Source organism: Poeciliopsis prolifica, unplaced genomic scaffold, assembly GCF_027474105.1.
Source record: "Poeciliopsis prolifica strain line A6 unplaced genomic scaffold, Auburn_PproV2 SCAFFOLD120, whole genome shotgun sequence".
Taxonomy (NCBI): Eukaryota; Metazoa; Chordata; class Actinopteri; order Cyprinodontiformes; family Poeciliidae; genus Poeciliopsis; species Poeciliopsis prolifica.
This window is the reverse complement of record NW_026562495.1, coordinates 86,844-110,048: the sequence shown is the minus strand read 5'-3', so window position 1 is coordinate 110,048 and position 23,205 is coordinate 86,844. Positions and strand designations below refer to the sequence as shown.

The window sequence follows — 23,205 nt, the reverse complement described above, 5'->3', positions numbered from 1 at the left end:
ATGCCACCACACCCTTGTTGTTCCCTTTCTTAAACCCCTGCAGAAATGGACTTTCCAACCTGAACCCGACACTTATAATTAGCTCTTTTTTAGCCCCCACCCCATTCTCACCATTTTCCACTGAATTAAATAAAACTTGGTGTAGAATGTTTTGATAATCACGGGTGCATGGGTACATTTGTTGTGCTTTGATGAGCGCATGATATGAAACAGTACCGACATTCTGAAATATTTACTGACTGTTGCTGTAGTGTTACCAAGAACTGTTGTTACAGTTTACTTACGGTGCAAGTCTGAGTGAGCTTGCTGCCAAATTATTTTGGTCATGGAGGAAATCTGAGTTGTTCTAATAAAAATGTTCTGTTTAACTTTGCTTTTCAGTGTTTGAGGTAGAGTGGCCAAATTTCAGGGGGAAAAAGATGAAACAACAACAAAGTTTTAGTGCCGTACTCTCTTGCTGGCGTGCCTGGTAAAAGTGTGTACAAAATTACAAAGTACTTAAAAACTATGATCTTTTCAGGTAGTCGCAAATGCAGTACTGTTAAGGTATATTCATTCGATTGGAAGAAATCCAAATAATGAAATAATTGCTTTTAACAAAACCACAATGGTCACTCGTATTGACACTACTAATTATTCTGTAATATAAAGTGTAAAAGGTGCATTTTTGTAAGTTGCACTTAACAATTTAAAAGGTGTCAAAATACCAAGGAACTCTTATTTAGCAATCTGCGACTTGCTAAATAAGTCACAGATTCTGTTTTCCTGGGCTATAAGTAAGAGATGACACAGTGGGGTCTCTTCTCTTTCACTCGATGCTGTACTGTAATTTTAAGTTCATTTTGCCGCCCTGCATTGAGCAAGCCCACTTTTGGACAGCAGTCTTGGCCCATCATTTAAGGCATAATTTAAATTATTTTAGATCTTTAACACTGAGCTAAGCTAAGGTGGTCATGCCTTATCTGTGGCTTTTCTAAACAGGAGCTGCTCATAGTTTATAGAGTTGGGCTTTTAGTTTCAATTCTGGCTCTCAAATTAAACAGAGCACAACATTTGAGACCGATTGAAATAAATTCTATTTGTGTTGATCTTGAAGTTACTTTTATTGTGGTTCTTGTGCAGGAAATTTTGAGCAACATTTCTGTTTCAAAGTGTATTATAAATGAAGATGATTCTGTTAAATGAAAGAGCGGCATCTTGGGTCACAAAGGTTTGACCCTATGTTAGGGTTATAAGTAATATAGCATTACATAGCTGCATTTCAGCTCATTTGTATTACGTCTGAGAAGGATGTGGTTACACATGGGATGTGTTGTGAGAAAAGGATGACAGAGAATGACAAGAGAACACATTACCGAGACCTTTTTATTTAAGTCACAATAGGAATATGTTGCAGAGGAAAGTGTGTGTCAGTGCTTCTGGCCCAAGCTGCTGACTGAACTATCCAAGTTTATGACTCCCACACTAGGAAGTAGACATGACCTTGGAGCTGATTCTGCAGCATCTTGTCCTGAAGCCAATCAGCCATCCCCTCAACTCTGCACAAGGCAGAAGCATTTGAAGCAAACATGTTTTGGCATTACAAGGAAAAAAAAATATCATCAGTGTATAGTATGTCAGACATCTCTACACTGTTAAATGGAATCCAATAAAGGGCCTTCTAAACACATTCCTTGTTGAGCAACCTCCACACCCTTGGCAGTAGAAGTATTGTAGAAGTACTAGTGAGGAAGGTAAACAGACGGTGAAGATGAATCACTTAGAGAAGCTACAGCACTGGGTCACAAGGAGGAATCAGCAGAATGAGTGAGTATGAAGAGCAGTGTTGTTAACAGGGAAAGAAAATCCTGAGTGTCGATAGATGATGTCATGGCAATGGTAAGAAATGAGCCAAGAACGGAGAAGCAGCTTGTCTCCATCTAGAGATAGTGAGTATTTTCCGTGGCTATGGTTTGGTCAAACTGCAAGCTCAGCAAAACCACATCCACATCTGTTCAGCTGATTACTGAATGTAGCATATTCATACGCTGAGCACCTGGCCAGTTAAATACCAACTAACTCATGATGTGTTATTGTTTCTTTTTTTTTCCTTCCAGTTTGGTGGGTTTGGATAACAACTGAGCAGGTTTATGCAAAAAAAAAAAAAAAAAAAAAAAAAACATTTTCAAGGGAAGAGGAAAGCGGAAAAGAGGACAACAATGAAGGCATTTTCAAAATGTCATCCCATAATGCTAGCCTTGGGACACTTCATGAGCAAAACTGCACCCCCCCCCAGAGGTGGCTGTGTGATTCAGAGATAAAAGTGTCTTGTTGGCCCGAATCTACTGTTAATCCCAAGGAATACACAATTACCAAAATCAAAACATGATGAAAGGAAGTCTTAATATAATGATGTGTAAAATCAAACATCAACAAACTTAATTCTTGTTAATACAGTATACATTATTCCTTCAAGTCCTTAAAGCTCTTTAAAACCCAAGGAGCGATCAGTCATTATGTGATCTAATTGCTATAGTACACTGAAAAAAATATTTTTTTTTAGAATATTAAATCTAATTCAATTAAATAATTTAATTGAATAATTGAACAAAGTCTTTCTACATGTGGAAAGACTTTGGCTCTTTTCAGATGAAAACAGTTTCTGCTGTGTTTCCACGTGTTTTCTGTGTTTTGTGAGATTAGAAACAATAATTTTTGAAAACAGGTGCTGGAGTGCAAAAACTTCAAAACAGCAGTTTCATGTTTCAATGTGTGTTTGAGAGCACGGTCTTCTTTGGAACGATGACGTCGTAGCTTCATCTCTCTCTGTCCCCCGCATCTGTCTCACTCTGACAAATTACAAACATGGCAGCATTCTATGTTTGTTGCACTGTTTTGTGGCAGCGTTACAGTGCCACTGATTGGCCGGCATAATCTTTTACAAAAATTGACCATGTTTGTCTGTGTGTAAATATAATCGCTCATTCAACCTTTATTCTCATTTTTTAGGGAGCCCAGCCCAGTGGGGCCAATGTAATCTAAAATCTGTGAAAAGGATTGTGATTGAAAAGTTTGCATATGGCCTTATCAAGTTTAGCCACAGCACCGATGCTGAAGTCAAACTTGCAAACAAACTCAGCTCCTTGACTGTGAGGAAGCTGTTAAAAGTTATTGACCAGGGAATCACTGTTGGGATTGGTTGTCAGGGAAAAATATTTTTATTTTGTCTTTCATGTTCACATGTAATCGTGTTAGAACAGATCTTAAAAGGTTTGCATAATGCTTCAGTCAATACTAAGCTAATAAGGCTACAACTGCTTGCAAGCTCAGGCGGGCATGGTTAAAAGTACGCACAACCTTGCTGTTTTTGGAAGGAAAAATATTTGTGTAAAGTTAATTTACACACGAAAACTTTATTACTCTTTCAGTAAATATCATAAATTAAGTCAGAGGAAGTACAGAAACTCAAGACGCTGTTTGAAAGGGATGCTTTATCAATTATGAAGTTCATTCAGGCTGTGAGGGAGTGAGAACACATTTATGGATATAATCTCCAAAGGAAACACAGCTAATCTATAAAGATAATCCGTTATTGTGCTAATCAGTAAGACAAGATGCTATGGACAAAATATATAGTCATATCCAATAAATTTGAATATGTGATCAGTGGAGGCTCATATGTTTCATTTAAAGAATAAAGTTATTAAAACAAATTAACTTTTTAATAATAGTGTAATTTAATTTCTTTGGCATTTTCCTGGTTTATTCAATTGTCTTTTACCTGTTAAACTTGCTCCATTTCAACTCGAATCTAGGAATAAACGAAAATCCGCCTCAAAAAAGTAAGTACATTTTTACACGTTCACATCAGTTTCAGAGGTCGGACCATTAAGAGTGTAGTTCTGATAAGCTGGCGAATTAAAGCAGGGACATGCCTACACAAAGCAAATATGGGTAAGGTAGAACCACAGGCAACCACTTAAAGTTCAAACACAACCGTGGCTGCAACGTGATCACAGCCCAAAAACAAAAAAAAAAAAAAAAAAAAAAAAACAAAGCCACTAAATGTCACAGCAAATTTAATCCCATCTGACAGCAACAACCTCTGCATCTCTGTGTCCTTCACACTGAATGGACCTTGTCTTGGTGCTGCCAGCTGACTGCGAACAGGGTCATTTCTCAGGGCAAGTGCAGCAGAGCGCACTTCATTCAAAAGGCCCTGCATTTAATAAACATAAGCCTGGGTCATAAAAACTTATAAGCATCTTTAAGTCTCAGGGTCTAAATGAAAGTCAGCTTGGATCCTGGTGTATAAAGCGGCAGCACATCCTGCTTCATACAGCAGCACAGTGTGTGTATCATACAACACATGGGAGTTCAGCTGGCACTGGTCAAAACATTCCTCTGACAGACCACACAAGCTAACCACTGTATGCCGCTACAACAGGAGCCACACAGAGCCCCAAGAAGGAAAAGTGTGGAAGATGAAAATGGCATCGGCAGACAGCCTGAATGACAAAAAGCTGAAGATATGACGACTTACAGAGTTGAGAGTTAAAGTTTGCTCCATGTATAGTCCTGTGTGCGTGCGTCTGGCTCGTTTTCAGCGCTGGTCCCTGCGGCTGGTGCGTGTAAAAGAGTCCATCCGCTGGATGTCGGCTGAGCGTGTGTGGGAGAGCTTGTGCGCTTCGCAGTGCAGAGAGACGAAGCTGAATGGGGGAGGAGGAGAGGAGGAGGAGGCGAGGGCGTGAAGAGGAGACTGAAAATCCTGACAGCTACTGGGAGTTCAAAAGCTCCCTCTCTCTTCCTTCTGATGCCGGTTCCTCTCCCTCCCTCTCTGCCTTTCTCTCTCTCTGCTGTGAATTCGTCCCCTCTCTCCTCTGTATTTACCTCCCTCACCGTCTCTGCGTCCTCATGCCTTCTCTGCTACACCCACAACATAGATATGTTCCCTCCAGACATGCAAACAAGTGCTGCTAATGCCTCCACACCTGAAAGGAGAGGAGACACTCAAAGAGCAAAAAAGATTGCCCCGGATCTCGCAGGAGGGTGAAAACGGTGTGCTTTCTCTAGCAGCTCACATTAACAGATGTTTTTATATGCAGCTATAAAACACCTCTGAAGACAGAGCAGAATCAGCGTGAACACAGATAGAGCACCCGACTAATGGTGTCATCTCCACTGAGCTGAACACACAGTCATCTGCTGAGTGCAAGCATCTGCTTTAGGGCTGTGAAGAGAAAATACGCTCCTAAAATTGGAGCTCTATAGGAGGATGCAGAGACATCTGCCTGACAAGCTCTGAAAGGTAATAAGACAAGAATGTACAAAGCAGAACATTCTTTGACATGCCCAAACATAAAGAGGATCTGACTAACACTGAGTTGGAAGTTACAGGGGGAAAAACAAGTCAGACAAAAACAGACATGGAATATCAGCCACTTCTCCCTCTACTGAGAGAAATGCATAACAAATACAATCATATGTGCAGTACACTGTGGCTTGTTTGCAGCAGCCATATTAATAAAACAAAGGGAATTAGTTAACTCTTATTAAACAAAAAGTTTAAAAACAGACTACCAAAACCAGTTTGTTCTGTTCTTGTCTACATGCATCAAGGCTAGGTCTGCTATGAAGGGTAACAAAGGGTAACAAAGAATAAAATAGTCTCAGAATGTCCTTGTGAGTCCAGATGCATGCACTAATTCAGAGGTTATCATGTATTTATGCTGATCTTGTCATTCACAACATCCTGATGGCTTCAGTTTAAGGCTGAGATACAAGGTCTCCACTGGGTCCTGCACTAAATCTTATGTCAGGAGTCTTAAAAAAAAGCAAAGCAAAAGTTCTCCAACTGGTGCATCTTAAAGAAATCCACTAAATTTTTCTCCTTAGGAGTGAGCTTTGGCTGAGGATAGATGGCCAAAATACCAGAAGCTGAACATGTGCTTATTGATTGATTTTTTTTGTGGATGCTTCCTTAAAAAAAAAAAAAAGAACTGTGATTATGAAGTCAATAAATCACAGGAAAGATAATTTGCAAGAAAAATATTATGGAGTTTTTCTAATCCACCAAAAAGCATGATTTGTTTACAAGATAAAAACCTTTAACTATGTTTGAAATCCAAATACCCATAGAAACCTTGGATATGGAGAAGTCTCTGGCACATTCTTCAGATTATAATTCCATACATTCAAGACTCAATTTTCCAAAGATTTATAAAAAACATTTCCACAGGAAAGCTTAAATATTTCTGACTGTAAGGAAGATGGGTGGATGGGTGACAACTGGAATGAAATCTTAAAATGCAAATATTAATTCTATACTTGGTGTATCCATGCTTATCCAGAAAAGAAAAAACACATCAACACTTTAAATATGTAAATATTCTAAAACTACCAGTATGTTTGATTTGAAACAAAGAATTTCACATCAAATTCTGTATATGTTTTCCAACTTTTCCAGTCTGCATATACACTTCATTTAATATTTTCCATTCCCTTATGAAGTCCAACAATTTCCATCTTCCAGGAAGGAACAAATAGCTGAAAGCAAAAAGACCTCCAAACTTATTTTACGTCCCAAATCACATTTAAGCTAAACAAAGTGCACAAACTCTATCCACTTACTATCTCAAACTTTTAGGATTCTTTAGTTTTCATGGCAGAAAGATGTTAAGAACATGTACCACAGGTATAAGACTGTGTAACAAAGCAAACTAAAGGTCTAGGGATGAGAAGATAGAGCAACACAAGTTGAGATTATGTTATACAACCACTTACAGTCTCTCAATTTATATTCACCAGGGCATAATCTTACAGCCAGATGATTCCAGGAAAAGCACTACATCAGTTGCTTGAAGATACTCAGAAGCAATTTCACTATTGATTGATGTGCAGCAAATTGCAACTTCTTGGAAGCCAAAGGAAATAAATATACTTAAGCACAATCAAGAAGACGAAAATACTGAGCAGGGTTATAACCATCCATCAGCCCACTTTCAAAACTCTTTAAAGTGTCTTTAAGTTGTATAACTCATCACAACATACTTGATGCATGGAAGATGCATGGAAGATGACATTGCGTCTTACTAACGAAAGACGCAATGTTATTTTCACATCTGGGTCAAACCTGCTCTAAAGATGGAGCTCTAAAACCACAGCTCTGTTCAGTGTGTGTTGAGACAAATCTGACAAGCAGGTTTATGGTCTCCCTCTCAGAGTGTATGACTCATGCATATTTATACAATACAGCATGCAATCATTTGGTTTGTTTTTCTGTTTTCCTCATGTACATTTAAAATGGTCATATTAGGTAAATTACAGGCGAATATGAATCAGTAATGCAGGCTCACAGAGGGAGGGGGCTAGACCGAGTTATTAAGTGTCATTAATATGAGACAACGTAAGCACAAAATTCAGAATGTGCAGCAAGGCTCATTAGCAAGACCAAACAAACAGGTCCATGCCTCTGACTCACACAAAGACCACTTTGTGAGCCACCTCTCTCTATAAGTGGAGCACCAAACAGAGTTCAAGGCAACGGAAATGAAAGGTTAGAGAGAACAGAAGGTCCAGCAAAAAGGGGTACGTTTCGATTGAAAGTCCACATTAAAAGACAAAAAACTCAATTTGTTTTGCAGTCAAGCATAGGTGAAGAAGTTATTTGAGTAAATCTCTAAATTTAAGTACTAAAGTAACTCATCGCTTAGTGAAGTCACTTCAACATATGTATTTGCATTGATTCCACAAGAGTGGAATCAATGTCAGGCACTTGCAATTCCAACAAATTACACTTCATCAGCATTATATTGCTTGACTGGTTTTGGGATTGTGCCTCACTTAGCTCACTCATAAACGATGTACTGGATACTAACATGTCTAATACTCCGTCCCAGCAGCATTTTCCACAAGACAGGCTTATTTTTCTAAAGCCATCTCACTTAATAGACATAACTAGAGTCTTTAAAAGACTCCTTCAGGATGACACTAGCGTTTATCAGTGTTTATCACAATGTCATATTTCAGAAGTTCTTCTCCTTTATAAACTAAGTGCTTCAGACTCTGTGCATACATCTGAAACTGTGACAGCACTATGCAAAGCAGGAATTGGCAGAAATCTGCTGCTAATATAGTCTCAACATAGACAGCCAGTTAAGGTTCATCAGCAAGTTGGAATGATTGTTTAAAAATGCTGTGATCGGGCTCCGACAGGAGAAGATACTTTGGATTGGATCAGGAGTGGGACCCAATATAGACAGAATCATACCATCACATAGCCCTAAAAATAACAACGCCTACCTCAAGATCATCCAGACTTCTTGCCATGCTGAGACGTTTGGAAGAACGACGTTTGGAGGCACGGGCAACACCTATGCCCCAAAACCTGGATCCCTATCAGAGGAGAAAGTAGAAAAGTAAACACAAATTACTGCACTATTTAAATTAGCACCATACTTTCCCCATTTGGAAACACCTTTACTGGTTTTAGATTGAGCACACACATATTCAAGTTTGAAACAGTGTTTAACTACCTGCAAGAAAATACAATTTAATAAGTTGCTTGTCTGCAGTTTTAGCATGTAATTGCAATATATGTTACTCATTTAAAAGTTCAAGTAGTCTAGAAGTAAGGAATTACTTTTAAGTGCCATCCACATACACAGATCACACATTTTAAATCCTATCAAAGTCAATCAGACCATCTGAGGCACAACTATCTTAAAAGATAATGAGTTCTAACTTTTTTCCACATCCCAGCCAATTATTGTGAAAGCAGAGGTTGTGACTGATGTTTAAACTAGAGTTAAGAATTGCAGATAATTACCAATGTATGAAACGGGCTCTACCCTGTAATTTGCTCAGCTTCCTGTCTAAAGTTATCTTCTTTCAGATCTAAGAACACAGCAGGGGCACACAATCTAGCTCTGAGTTTGGAAATTACCATAACAAATATACAGTGATGCAATCTAAAAAAAGATGCCGTTTGAATCCAAACCTATCCAACACACATACTTTTGAATATTAAAAAATTTTTTTTAAATGAACACACATTTGTCACCATGGGGCCTAATTGGAGCCCTTGGAGAGAGAGTGAGAAACCACTGGAGTGGATCTGTCTAAGTGCATTGCTGTTTCCCAAAGGGGAAGCTTGTTTCCGGAGCAACATGGATACATGGGGACATCTTGTGGTCAAAGGCAAAACCAACAAGGAGGAAAAGAAATCTTGACTTCTTTTTCCTACACATCATGGTTGACAAGTCAACATTTACACATTTTGAAAAAGTATCTGTGTTTTAGAAGATCTATCAAGCTAAAGTGAAAAATCAGCCACTTTAAACTATCAGTAAATATAAAGTCATCCGTTTATTTGTAACTAAAGCTAAATAATTTGTATTGAAAAGTATGAAGAGAAATTAGGAAAATATCTTACATTTCTGTAGCAGACATGTGCCTGCTGTTTCTGTCTTTGTTCGAGAAACCTCTTGGTCCATTCCTCTCTAGGAGGCATCATGGCCTCGGTGGAGTGGTACCTGTCTGAGTACACCTGATTCAGTGCAGGAGGGTCATTTGTGGTGGAGTTTATCTTGGTGGATGTCTCCTGATTTACAGAATCGCTGGTTAGGGATTTAGGCCATTTTGGCTTTGAAAACCACCTTTGGCTGCTTCTTAAGGGATAAGCCAGAAAGTTTGGTTTTTTACTCAAGGGTAACGGAGGAGGTGGGGGCTTAAAATGAAACTCCAGCCTGGGTGGGGGACCTCCGTAGAAGCTTGTGAGGGAATCGGGGCCAGGCAGTGACTCTGAAAGGGAATGTAGGCTGGCACTGTTCTCGGGCTCAAGTTTTTGGCCATTTTTGACGGGGTTTATAGGGGTGACAACCTCAGTTGAGGGATAATCCCATGGACAGCTTGGGAGGTGGGTCCCAGAAAGATTTGGGATATCAGAAGGGAAATCCCTGTCCGCTCTCTCCTCAGGGGGGGAAGAATTTTCGATCCCGCTGTCCCCGTTGCTGCTAGCACTGCCTAGTTTACTGGTGTTGTCGGTCTGCTGAGCCTCCATGTCCAGTTTAGCTCGAAGCCTTTCCACCGCCTCCCCCAGATCGCTATATAGGACTGTTACAAAGTGTAGCACGTCTGGGGGAGTCTGAGGGAACTCGAGGCAGCCCGTAGAGTCTGGATCTGGCATACAATTAAAGCCAAACCGGCAAGCAATTCCTATGTGATCCTTGTGGTTTCCCAGCTCTGGGTCAATGAAAAACACGTGGCAGGATGCCCGAAGAGGACCATTATCTGGTACCCGGCCATTGATAATATGTGCCGTGGTGACCAGGCAAAAGAAACGCGGGTCCTCAGCACAAACAGCTCCTAAAACAAGGTTCTCAGCAGGGAACGCCGCCAGAACGGCTCCTGCGTCGTCACACAGTCGAATGCAATCGAACATGACCTTCATCATCACGAGGGTATGGGTATCTTGCTCTGTGCCAAGCTGTCGAATTCTCTCCCGAATGGCCTTTAAACAGTCGTCCTCAGAGTCACTGGTGTTCAGAATCAGCTCTGTGGAGCTAAGGTAGCCCACCACCAAAGTCATGTTTAAAACACTCCAGGCTGGATTGACTTCTTCGGTATCAGTAAAAACAGAATCTGTGTCTTTAACTGTGGATGTTTCCTCCTTTTTCTTTGCAGACAAAACATTGAATTGTTGTGACCACAGTGACATGTCGGGCTCTGAAACTGGCCTCTGTTTAGCGGTGAGACCGTTGTTAGGATTAAAAGACGGTCTGCTTGAGTCATGTGATACAGCGCGGAGGACACCTGGCTTCTGGAAAGCACCACTTTTTTGCTCAAACCCAAACTTGGCATCATTGAGGATGGGGTTCCCCATTATTCGTCGTTCTGACAACACCACCATATGCAGGGGTCCTTTGCAGCCACCGATCAGCTGCACCACAGTTTCATGAGAAGCAGCAGAAACGTCGGCTCCATTGATGGCCATGATTCGATCTCCTTGTCTGAGTCCCACCACAAAAGCAGGACTGCCCTCCATGATGCCACTCAGCAGACACGGTTTCTGTCCTGTAATAGTAAAACCATATCCAGCCCGACCGCGGATGACCTCCACGTCCCGGAGTTCACCAGTTGGGTTCATATCCAGACGCCTCCTCGCACCCTCAGGCTGCCCTTGGATCCTCATTTTAAGTCTCAAACCGAAAACCTTGAGATTGCCTACACTACTGTATTGTTGTCATCCTGTAATCAGATGAAGAGAAAAAAAGACACTTTAGATTTAATAATTTAAGCACTTACCATGCCCAAGTCCAAACATTTTAATCAATTTGCTAAAAATAAAGAGAGAAAAAAGATGAATATTAGCAGAAAATCGCTAAAGCTGCACCTATATTTATTCAACCCTCATTGAAATTTATTTATATAGTCACATAAAAGAAGTATTAGATGTTGCTAGAGATACATCTGGAAACATACTTTACAACTTTAAAGTTAAAAGAACAGTACTTAGACCACACCGACATGGCAGAAAATCATGATGGCAGTAACCACTGAGGTGACTATTTCAGACTGCGTTCATTGCTATGTATTTTAAATGTGCCCAACAACGACAAAGAAAATATTAAAGCAAGTTCCATATATTTCAACTCTATGTGGAAATATAGAGTATATAGAATATAATATATACCTAGTCTGTTAGTTCAGACTGTATTAAAGCATAAATACCATTTATAATAACACCATTCAACACCTTAATTGAATGGCATGCCATCTTATCTTTCCCATTTAAAAAAAAAAGGCATGAGTTAAATTTACATGGATCTCAGACTAAAATAAATATGCACAAATTTTCTAGAAAAACCTTATTTTAGTACAGAATCTTTTGTTTGGACCCTGTGCTCAAAAATATGTTTTTAAAACATAGAAAATAACTTACTCACGTGTACCCAGATCCAGCTTAATTTAATTCCATGCTTCCATTTGCTTGCAAAATAAAAGCCAACAAAACTTTAATCAATCTTGCTTTACCAATTATCTGTCAGAGATGTAACAGGTGGATCTTTCATGCCCAAGCAGCTTTTTATTACTCACCCTGCTTCACCCCTACCTCCAACCCTTGCCCGCCCCCCTCCCACAAAACAGAGCGCCAGCTGGCTTTTTACTCACCAGCACCTCAATGACAAACATACTCTTTGGTTCAGCAAAGCACTGTTATTTTTGAAATACTTACCACAAAAGGTTGAACATAGGCAAAATGGCAGTCATATGTTTTTTCTCTTACTACAAAGAAAGCATTAAAGCATCACAAATTCATTACTTTCACGCTTTAACTAAAACCTGTACAGGAAAAAAAAAACGTTTTGGCTTACCTGTTTAAGCATTACAAAGTTCCAATAAAGCCCAGAATTTATGCGCAGTCCTTGAAATAACTCCTTTGGTTTACGAAACTAATGCCAAACGTCCATGTTTTGTTTCGATTTATTTCTTTTTACACTATTTACAACCTTGTCCTGTCGTGATTCAGGGGTCCATATGGCTACTCGCAGTAGCGCCTCCTCCCTCGTGAAAATCACAAAGCGTCTTTCATTGTAACCATGACAGCGTAACGTCTCTCTCTAACACGTGACGCTTCCCTTTGCCCAATCACCACGGCTGTCACGTTCAATATTCAAACGAGTGGAGTGACGCTATTGGCTGACACAGGCGGCAGTTGAAAATGTTAATTTTGCTCTGAATTGGTCGCATTTTAAAACACAGATTGTACTTCAGCGTCATTTGTATCAGAACTTAAAAGCGTAGAAAAAAAGTCACTCCGAATTCTGCGGCAAATCTCAGTAAATGTAACGACGGAGTACATTTCTATAAAGTTCACAATGGAGAAATAAGGCTAAGTTCTTTTCCTTATTAAAACAATAAATAAAAGCACACGTGTTACCTGGATGTTTTATAATCCTGTCGCATTTGTTTTTCGTGTCAGTGGTCCCAGCTTTGCTCCACACTAACACCACGACTGTTGTGAAAATAATACCTAAGTGGTCAAAGGGCTTCAACGGTTGCACACATTGTTTTTCTACACGTGCAGTACAGCTTACACTACATGTAAAATAAAAAAAGGGGGGGAGGGACGGTGCTTATTTGAACAAATGTCATGTGATATCAGTTATCAGTCAATCCAGGCCTGTGGTTATGCTTTGCTCCAGTCATTATAATGTGTGTGGGTGAACACATATATCATAGCTTGTGGAAGTCTGTAGGAAATAAAAAAATAGTCTCACCTCACCTTCTCCCCTTCACAACAAGTGTATTCGGGTATGAGATATATAGATTGTGTCCGCCACAAGCTCTCTTTTAGAGTAAAAACACTGCTGCTTTTTAAGTAATGCAGGCCTAATCTACTCTGAAGAATGAACTAAAACTGGGGCGCATTCCAGGGGATCACTAAGCATGTCATCTTTCACACTTCAAATGCAGCAGCTAGATGTTTTTTAATTTTACGCTCACATCAAAAACTCTGGCAGTACTCTGTAAACGTTTCTTGAACAACAGCTGGATATTCTGAATGTCTTACCCAAGATGCAAACTTTGTTTCGCTTTGAATTTTCTTCCTCTTAGTAAGTTTTGGAGTCTCTAATTACAAGCAATATCAAACAGTACAGCAATATTATTCCATTTTTAAAAATACTTGGGGAAAAAATAATAATTTGATGCAATTTGTAAAAAAAAAAAAAGAAAACATAATTATTTTTCACAGAAGCACTAGTGGCATTAATGTTTTATATCAAACAAATAAAATGACAAAAAAAATGTACGTATCCTTTTTTAGGTTGACCAGAGTGTCTGCTTTTGCATAGTAAACAATAATTTTTTTTTTCTTGATTTATGAATGTCAGATGTCTCTCTGGAGGTTCTTTACAATCTAAAAGACAAGCAAACGTGCAATTCAAGTAAAGCCGCTATTATGACAACACGTAGGTTCTTTTGCAATCCAGGTTTGGGGTCACCATGAAAAGGCAGTTCTGTCTGTAACAAATTGATCCAAACCAAATACTACCTGGCTAGCATGACACTTGACAATGGAGAAGGGCCTTTTATGTGTCGGGTTGAGCCACTGCAAACTTGTAAAATGTTTTAGGAGACAATTGAATGTTGTACCAAAGTGTTAACACCACAAGAATAGCACCGGTGACACAGTACCAGTCAGTTTGGCATAACTTGTCGAGTTGCACAGCAGTCTTAAATCTAATGACACTGGACAAATGTTGAACAAAACATGAGGAAAGAGTATGAGCTGTTATAAGTAATAAGCAATTCCTAGTGTTCCGAGATAAAAATGAGTCACCAGACTAAAATAAGACAGAAACAAACCCTATTTTTATATATATATATATATATATATATATATATATATATATATATATATATATATATATATATATATATATATATATATATATATATATATATATATATATATATACATAGACTGTGCAACAGGTGAAACAGTAATACAAAAAAGGTGCTAACAAGTAAAACAATAATAGAAAGATTATTTAAAAATTAATTAAATAAATACAAAACCGATACTCGCCAGGGCAGGTCAAATGTGGAAGAGATAGGGAACATTGCACACTGAATATTCTTCTGCAAACAATTAGATGCAAGAATAAAAATGAGTGAAAAAGCAGCCAAAGGGGGATACAGACCTTTTTGGGGAAGTACTCAGTTTAAACTAAAACAGGTTAAGTTACTGAAGAAAAACACAGGACCGAGACTGCTTGAGAGGTTAGCACAGTCTGTGACTGAAATGAAGTTATACATGAGTATAATTCATTTACTTTTATATGAATCAATGGAAAATATCATTGATACATGACGTTGGCTCCTTTCAAAGCAAAGGAGAAAAAATGGACAAAAATAGAAATAAATTTACTTAGCAGACTTTTCGAATAAGCAGCATACAAAACACCTCTGCTGTACTCACAGTGATCTGAGTGATTCTCATCTATCTAATGTTGAGGCATCAAGGCTATCTGTAATTATATCTGATCTGATGTTTGCAAGGTGGAATTTCTCACCGAAATCACATTTCCAAAAGATTTTAAAACAAATCTTGACACCAAAAAAAAAAAGAAGACTCTGTATTGGTTCTAATGATGTTGCAAATTAACTTGTGTTGCTGAAGAACAATCCTCAACGAACAAAAAAGCAGGATTTCAAAAAAACTGTTTGCAGTTATTTTAATTGAATACTTGGCATGTAATTGAGAAATATTTTACACAACTAGTTCTAAGCTAAAAAAAAAAAAAAGACTACATTGTAACCCCATATACAATGGACTAACATTTAAACAATGTCCTTTTAGTTCCTTTAATTATTGTTTTCAGGCACCCCCACAGAGTCGGGGAAAGGATTTTTTTTTTGGTAGTCCTTATCTGTGGTGTGATAACAGTTATAGTCTAATTTGTATGTAATAATACAGTTGAGACGTGAAATTAGAGAACCTGCTTTTCCTATGAGCGTTGGGAGATTCCATATTTTTTTTTCTCCCTCCTTCACGGTTTCCCTGGATCTTTAGCCCCGCTCTGACTCCAAACCGCTGACGCTGAGCCGGGGAGCTGTATCATTTTCTCCAGGAGGTTCATCATCCTCTCCTGCAGCTGCAGACACTGGACCTGCAGGAGGTTCTGTTGGTGCATGGATCGGCGGAGCTCCCTGCACGTCTCCTCTATCGCCTGGCTGGACTTCTTGTGCTGCTGGAGCATGGCCTGCATGACCTGCAGCTTCTTCCTCTTCAGGGACAGGTACTTTTTGGCACGTCGCTTCCTGGCTGAGACGGGGTGGGAGCTGAGGAGCGGAGAGGAACATCTATAAAGGTTTACAACGATTTTAGAGTTGGAATTAGGTTTAGATGAAATAATACCTACCAAGAAAATAGCGTGTTCTTTAAAACAAAAAACAGACTAGTGACGAAAAATAGAAAAAGTTTCATCCCTCCAAACACCTGACACACAGCCTGAGAGATCTATCAGCACTTAGGTTTATTATCTGCTGTTAATTATGTTTGTCTATGTGAACGAAAAAGGATCATGTTTAAAAACAGAATCCCTCTTACCGCAAAACCAGTTCAAAAAACGTTTGGTTTCAGTTCATTTTGTCTCAGCCTTGCGCAAAAATAAAATGCAATGCAGAATTGATTAATGTCTGAAAATGTGGCAGTCACCAGGAGCAGCACTGTTCACCCGTCATGAGATGCTTATTAAATGTGTGATTGTTTTGGTTGGTTTTGGTTATAAACAGCCCTTTGTGTTGCAGCAAACGTTCTAATACTGATCATTAAAAATGAGCAGGCAGCTGTCAAGGTCCAATGTGTCATTACTATGGCCATTCCTGCATTGTTTTGCTGTGGGACACTTTGGATGATTAAAAATCCAATTTAAGTTTGGGTTTATTTGGGTGTAGGTTCACCACTAGCCTTTAACAAGGCTTTTATTTAATTTGTATTTTACTTAACTTCACTTGATTGTTTATTTATTTCTATTTTATCTTATTTCTTACATAGATCATTTTAGAAAGAATTAAACAATCCATTTATCCATTAGTATTTCATCTGTAATTTAGTTATTCTCTGTGATAGTTAATATTTCATCCTTTTTTTTTTTGACTGTACTGTTGTTTTTGTTTTATTTGGCTTTTATCTCAAATCTTAATCTTTGGCTTCCTAGATGTAATGTGTTTTTTTTTTATTATTGATTTGTGACTAAATCAAACAACTCAATTAAAGGGGAAAAAAAGAAGAAAAAAAAAACATTTTCTCTCTAAAAGTGGTCAGGTGGGAGGCTAAATTTGAGTGTGAAAGCAGCTAAAGTTTAAAGACTCTGAGCTCATCACCGAAGGACAAATTATCACAATAACTGTGGAAACATACAAGAAACTATTATACTAAAATAAAACAGAAACAGACCCTATTTTTCTTGCTATGTTATTTTTGTAATGGAGTTGCAGTGCCAATGGAGGGTATAGACTTTACTACTATTTTTATTATTTAATTTTCAAAAATTAATACGCCTTTTGCATTGTTTTGTATAAATTGAGAGATGCCTGCCTCACTTTTTGTCAGAATCATTTTAAATCTAAGTTTGAAAGAGGTATGAAAGAAAAAACATTAGATAAAATTATTTCAGTCATTCTAAGAATTAATGTGTACTTTTCTCAAGTGCGCTGTTCAAAATAAACCCAAACATAACATGATAGTAAGGTAACAAATATGGAATATAAGTAACAAATAATTGCAAGCAGCATGGTTGAAAGAGCCTAAAATGTGTTGCGTTGCCTTAAGCTAAAACAGCGTACTCGTACATGGGCGTTTGGTTTTCCTGTTACCTGGAGCCCAGCATGTGCTCGCTGTCTGAACTCAAAGAGTCCAGCTCTTGTTTTATCTCCATCTCATCTGAGGAGCCAGTGTACTCTGGCAGGAATCCAATCACACCCTCCTCCGTCTGGGACAAGGGGTTGTCTGTGGACTGGGACGAAGTGGAGGGACCGGCGGCCGAGGCCTGAAACTCCAGCGAGTTCACCCTGCCGTTCTCCAGCGGCTTGGAGAGGATCTTCTCGATGGCCCTGTAGTAAGGCCAGTCCGGCGTCTCCCCCGATTCGTTGGCCGTGGCCTTCAGTCGCCTGTAAGAACAAAGAAAGTGGAAGGATTATAACTTTTTTTTTTTACTAGACGTGCAACATCTGGGCCTGTGGAGCCGCAGCTGCTGGACATGGAGCACTTGCCTGAACTGGAAGGACATGTTAGTGATTTTCATCTTGATCTCCTCTTTGAAGCGTTGCTCTCCGGTGAGCTGGAAAAACCTCTGGGACATCTTCTCGTAAACCTTGGCATTCCTCTTGCTGGTTTTCAGCTCGTTGTGGAATTCATCCCACACGTACAGGAGGGCCTTCATTTCGCCGTCGGTCCAGTTCGGGGCCCGCCTGTGTTTCTCGCCGTGGCCTGGCATCAGGTAGCTGAAACTATCGTCCACTGCCATTTTGAAGTTGGCTTCGTCCTCTCTACGTCTCTCTTTTGGCCTGTGCTGGCTTTGGGTTTCTCTCTCTCTCTATTTTTTTTTTTTTTTTTTTGTGCAAAGATAGGAGCTTTAGAGCTTGAATTTGAAAGTCTTTTTACTCTTATAAGGGCTGGGTTGAGTCTGCAGGGAAGGAGGGAAACATGTGAGAGAGCATGCACAGCCACAGCCGCCCTGCCTCTGCCCTTCCCCCTAGCCTAGCTGAAAGAGGACTCAAAATGGGGCCTAAGGCAGGAGAGAAATCCGGTTAAAAGCTTTTAATACTGCGTGATGTCACCGTGACATCAAGTTGCCTTGGCAACGGTGAGAGAGGGCCTTTTTATCCTCCGAGCCCCCTCCCCCTCTCCTCCCTAACCACTCCCATCCGCTCTCTCTTTTGCCCTCCATTCTGCTCCACTGGCGGCACAAAAAGCTTTTAGCTGAAAGGCAGCAGTGTGAGCACACCAGATTGCTGACACTCTTGAAATGTGAGCCTCAAGGGGAGGGGAGGGGAGGTGGGTGGAAATAAAAGAGCAAAAAGGACTGGCGGCCACGAATGTGCGTCTCCTTGGCAACTGTGCAATGGATTTGGTAGTCAGCCAACACGCTGCTCCATTTAAAAGCTTTTAATAATAGACAAGCCGTTTTGAGGAGCTGCGGGGAGGGCGGGTTCGCCGCATCTGGATTTATGCAGAAAGACCAAGCAGACAACAGTTCAGATCCTCTCCAAAAGAGAAGAAAAGAAAGAGCAAGTTGTGTCATTGGCAAAAGTGTGAATCTCTCGAAGGCTGGCATTGTCCTGGGAGGCAAAAATGGCAACATGTGGTGATCAACTGCAGAGGAGCACAGCCTGTTGTCCTTTGTAATCAGCTTTCTTTGCACAGCCGCGGGTGGTGGACAATAGAGCCCTGCAGGAGGGGTTTGTGTGACCAATTGAGAACCACCTTCCCCCCTTCCTAGAGGTTTCTGCAAATCCTCACACACCTTAATCTATTCTTTCATCATCCATTTCTTTCTCTCTTTGCAGTTCTTCTCCTTTCGTCCTGTACTTCATGTTGAAATATGCACCAATGTGCCATTTTCTGCATCTCTTTTCTGCTTCCTTTGCTGTCTCTTCCCCCCACTAAACCATAAAGAGTGGAGACAGAAGTCATCCGTTATCACTTCATCTACATTAGTGCCACTAGTTGTTGTCGGTCCGGCTTAACCAAGGAATGCCCCGATTAGATCCTTATCCCATCTGCTTCTCTTTAACCCGGCAGGCCGCCTGGTGCATTTTTTCTTAACTCCTCCACATGCAGAAGCGTCACATCTGCCAGTTAAAGCAAAGCTCTGTCGCTGCAGAAATGAAGGAGAAATGGAAAGTTGATCTGAAAGGTTTTCAGTGTGAACCGTTCTGGACCATCACTAAAGCGACAACATTTCTGGATCTGGCGCTAAAGTGGCCTGAGTGTTGAAGCGCTTACAGTTTTTTGTCACGTCATTGTCACATTTTATTCCGTGACTGTCTGTTTTCCAAAGCTGTCTCTTCTCGAAGGCTGGGACCTTTATAATTGTGTTTAGTTGCTTCTGTAGATTCCTCATTCATTAAGGTGGAAGTAATCCCGCCAGCTAATCCAGAAACCAGACTAATCTGCAGATAAACTGCTCATCCCGAGAGGAAGAAGTCAGTATTGTGAGTGATCTACATAATCTAGCCATTTGCTGTACAAGGCACATAGGCTTTAAAATTTTCATACACAGCAACTAATTTAGCAGAGACTACCACAATTTTTGTATTCTTTATTTTTTTATAAACTGAGAATGATAAAATGGGAAAATTCTCATCCTAAAAAAGTCAAGCAATCTTGCAAAATAAATTTAACTGAATTTCTGATTATCAGTCAGGTAAGCTTTTTGATCAAAGGGGTTTTCTCGTAACCCCGAAAAACCATAATCAGCTTTATCATTAGTGATTGTCCCATTCCCTTTGCACTCAGATCTCACAGAAAAACGACAAGAACGCCTACTGAAGTCAGAATGTTTCTGAGCTCTCCGAACCCCAAATTTTGTATCCAGTATAGGTGCCATGTGAATAGAATGCTTCTAAACTAATATAAACTATTTGCTAATATTTCTCACAGTTTGTATTTTATCACACCAGTGCTCAAGGGTAGTGCTTAAAAAAATATTTGTGATTTTTCTTTTTTGGCTTAATGCATAAAATTGAGAGAAATACATTATTAAGCCCTTTTGTTGGCATAATGAAAGGGCATTTTCTGAAGAACAAAACACTCGATGGCTTTTATAGAAAATAATCTGTAATGCTATGGGCTTGCCTGTCTTTCATAGATGAGTCTAAGATTAATGTCAAAGAAATGGCTTACATATAAAATCAACTTTCCTCCACGAATATCTAATACTTTCATTCTGGAAGTGATTACAATTAAACTCCTTATACTCACCTTTGCAGAAAATGAAGGTAAACCATGTCAGACTTCAGCTTGCTCTCTTAGAAAACAGTTTAATTCAAATCTGCACATAAAACACATACTTACATAAAGTATCATAAAGTATAAATGTTGGCCCACATTACTATAACCCAACACACCTCCAACATACCTCACAGTAAAACAGTCCACTTAATGCAAACTGACTTTGGCCGAAACTGAATCCACTTCATGATAGTCGTTTTGCACCTTCTTATGACAAAATGTGAACATGACAAAAAAATAAATAAACAACATTTACCACATTCTGTAGTGTGACTAAAGGCTGGTGTCTTTTTGTGTCTCAGACACGCAAAAACCATTAGATGCAAACGATCTTGTTTTCTTCTGACGCTAAGGAGAAAGCTCTGAGCAAATCTGATGGCAGGCAGAGGGTTCTAAAATTTAAATCCTAGCTTTTTGGTGAATTTGCTCCTCGGGGGACAATAATCAATGACTCAAGGCTTTCATCTTTTAGTCCTGAACAATAAAACACAGAATGCTTTTAAAAGCACTCGTACGTTGAGCAACAAATGATTAGGGAATGTTCATTTGTGAGCTTATCAAATACAAAATCCTGAAAATGGAGGTTAAAGAAGAAAACAAAGTCTTTTGTACACCAGCACGACGTTGGCCCGAGCCAATAAAACAGTGAAACAACGTATAAAATAAAATATAAAAACAAGAATGAGTGTAGCCAACATCATATATCAAGTATTTGTAATATATAAGAATACATTTATAAATCAGACCAAAAAAAGGAATGCAGTTCTGAAAAAGTGTCACTAGAGGTCAGGAAATATCCATGCTCAGATATCCTGTTAAACATTTGATTTATCTCAAGTTAAAATGTTTTGCTTTGTTGACTAAGACTGAAAAAACATAAAAAAACCAAAACATTTTCCTTCAGTTAAATTCCTCTCTGAGTCCAGCAAAGCAGCAACAGTGGTAAACATGTCAAAAATCACAAAAAAAAAACAAACAAAACAAAAAAACATAACCTCAGTTACATTCTCATCATGCCTCTCTTTTACGAAGCCTCTCAGTAAGAAATGACGGATCATTTTTAAACTACTGTGGGCTTATATAAGCCCCTTGTGGCCTTGATGCGTCTTCAGCATCAGAACAGCAAAAAATGTGCCTCCGTCGTCAGAAGCTGAAACCATTCCTGCAAAGTGTCTTTGAACAGCTGTTAATTCACAATCAATCTTTTCCATTTGTCAGAAAATAGCTCAGAGAACTGCATCATCATCAGTCTCATATCAGGTCGTTTGTGCTCCAAACGTCTATCGGTTCAATCTCTAGTTAGGCACTCCTCCTCGGTGATGCCCTGAGCCCTCAGCTCCTCCAGCACGTTGTCCAGGTGGCCCGGGTCAGGGTACCCATGGCCTGTGAGGTTGGAGCCGAATTCGGTCTTGTGGTGCACCTCGTTCCAGATCACTGTGTCGGACTCGCCGGTTGTGCTGGACGTGCCTACGGAGAAGATGAGCCTGCGGTCCCACGCTACCAAGAGAAGTCTCAGAACCTGAGCAAGGAAATTAAAAGTGAAGTTTGTTCACTGGGTGATTATTGTGCTCGTAAAGTCATAAGGAAGAGGGCGTGTTTATTTACCTTGCGACCCTTCTCACTGTCGGGGAGATAACAGTGTCTGGGGAAACCACGTGCTGTGAACGGTTTTCCTGGATTTGGGTGCTCAGGGCCCTGAAGTACACAACATCCCCAAAATAATAAGCACTAAAATCCCTCTTCTGCTTATGTTTCTGTTTTTCAATTAGGTTCCGACTCTCACCTGAATCCCAGGCGGGATGTTGTAGATTATGCGGATGGTTTTGCAGTCTGGATGTCCCGGAAGTGAGTGGGGGATGACATGGTATTCCATTTTGCCTGGGGGCTGATTGCCCGTCTTCACCCCGTAGATAGTCTTGCAAGTAGGGCACTGCAGGCTGCCGTCCTTGTTGCCGTTGTTGTACATGGCAACAAGACACTGGAGGTGATACTGGTGACCACACTGTGCCAGACGGCCCACTGACTCGGCCCGGGAGATGCCACCCACGCCGGGGCCCTTGTAGCCCGAAGGTCCTGCCAGGGCTTCCATGCAGATGGTGCAGTCCTGACGGGGAAACATGAGTCAAGTTTGTATTATGAATGCGTCCTTCTCTGTCCATTTCATAATTTCCGGAGAGATATTGATATTTTGTGACTTTACAATCACAAATTTTGATATATTTTATGAATGCACAGCTGGATTGACATCGAGGTCACATTACACCCAGGCGAACTTACTACTTGAAGTACTTATATGGCTTCTTAATGGAATTATTTGCAGTAATTTTTTTCAGGGTATTTAATAAAAAGGTGGACTCTACTCTCTGTTTACAGTTGGCACATGTTTGGAGTAGGGGATACACCGGACATGCGCTCATCAGAGGAATCCCCCAACATATATCATTCTCTCTATGAAACATGGTATTGTTTGCATCATGCTGTAGGGATGCTTATCTTTACGGGGGATGAGAAGTTAGTGTGAAGATATATGGAGCTAATCTCAGGGCAATCCTAAAAACAACCCAACAAAAGTTGCTCTAATTGCGGCAAACTTTGATTACCTTTCAAACAATTAAACTACATGAAGTCAAAACAAACCAAAAATACATATTTAACACAAGGCTAACTCAAAACAAACCAAAAATACATATTTAACACAAGGC

At 39.8% G+C, this 23,205-nt stretch overlaps 3 protein-coding genes across 8 annotated transcripts in view; all 3 read right to left on the bottom strand.

Moving 5' to 3' along the window:
• Positions 1–12,962, bottom strand: part of rgs12a (regulator of G protein signaling 12a) — a 45,661-nt gene extending 32,699 nt beyond the window's left edge. For 2 of the 4 annotated variants that reach the window (XM_055024438.1, XM_055024440.1), the window contains exons 1-3: positions 12,354–12,578; positions 9,413–11,226; positions 8,281–8,373 (exon numbers count right to left, since the gene is read on the bottom strand). In XM_055024438.1, the coding sequence (XP_054880413.1) occupies positions 8,281–8,373; positions 9,413–11,170 (1,851 nt within the window). In that variant the 5' untranslated portion in view covers positions 11,171–11,226; positions 12,354–12,578. Of the gene's footprint in view, positions 1–4,522; positions 4,954–8,280; positions 8,374–9,412; positions 11,227–12,353; positions 12,579–12,919 lie in introns of those variants that run through there. The other 2 variants (XM_055024439.1, XM_055024442.1) reach the window with 2 other exon arrangements.
• Positions 12,963–15,268: 2,306 nt separating this feature from the next.
• On the bottom strand, positions 15,269–18,411 carry msantd1 (Myb/SANT-like DNA-binding domain containing 1). Of its 2 annotated transcripts, none has more exons than XM_055024460.1 (3): positions 17,761–18,411; positions 17,365–17,658; positions 15,269–15,849 (listed from the first exon to the last, which is right to left on the bottom strand). In XM_055024460.1, the coding sequence occupies exons 1-3, from the start codon at positions 18,012–18,014 to the stop codon at positions 15,537–15,539; spliced, it is 861 nt and encodes a 286-aa protein (XP_054880435.1). In that variant the 5' UTR covers positions 18,015–18,411; the 3' UTR covers positions 15,269–15,536. The 2 variants fall into 2 exon arrangements, with proteins under 2 accessions (XP_054880435.1, XP_054880436.1); XM_055024461.1 differs by having other exon boundaries at positions 15,269–15,828; positions 17,761–18,407.
• A 2,101-nt stretch (positions 18,412–20,512) lies between these two features.
• Positions 20,513–23,205, bottom strand: part of dtx4a (deltex 4, E3 ubiquitin ligase a) — a 14,813-nt gene continuing 12,120 nt past the window's right edge. For both annotated transcript variants that reach the window (XM_055024470.1, XM_055024471.1), the window contains 3 exons: positions 22,287–22,607; positions 22,109–22,198; positions 20,513–22,022 (listed from right to left, as the gene is read on the bottom strand). In XM_055024470.1, the coding sequence (XP_054880445.1) occupies positions 21,792–22,022; positions 22,109–22,198; positions 22,287–22,607 (642 nt within the window). In that variant the 3' untranslated portion in view covers positions 20,513–21,791. The remainder of the gene's footprint in view (positions 22,023–22,108; positions 22,199–22,286; positions 22,608–23,205) is intronic.

Excerpts from the sequence above, each read along its gene's own strand:
- msantd1 (XM_055024460.1), bottom strand. The coding sequence starts at position 18,014 with ATGGCAGTGGACGATAGTTTCAGCTACCTGATGCCAGGCCACGGCGAG. Across the intron at positions 17,659-17,760 it reads AACATGTCCTTCCAGTTCAG|GCGACTGAAGGCCACGGCCA; the intron begins GCAAGTGCTCCA and ends TTGTTCTTACAG. Across the intron at positions 15,850-17,364 it reads GAGCACATGCTGGGCTCCAG|ATGTTCCTCTCCGCTCCTCA; the intron begins GTAACAGGAAAA and ends AAACCTTTATAG.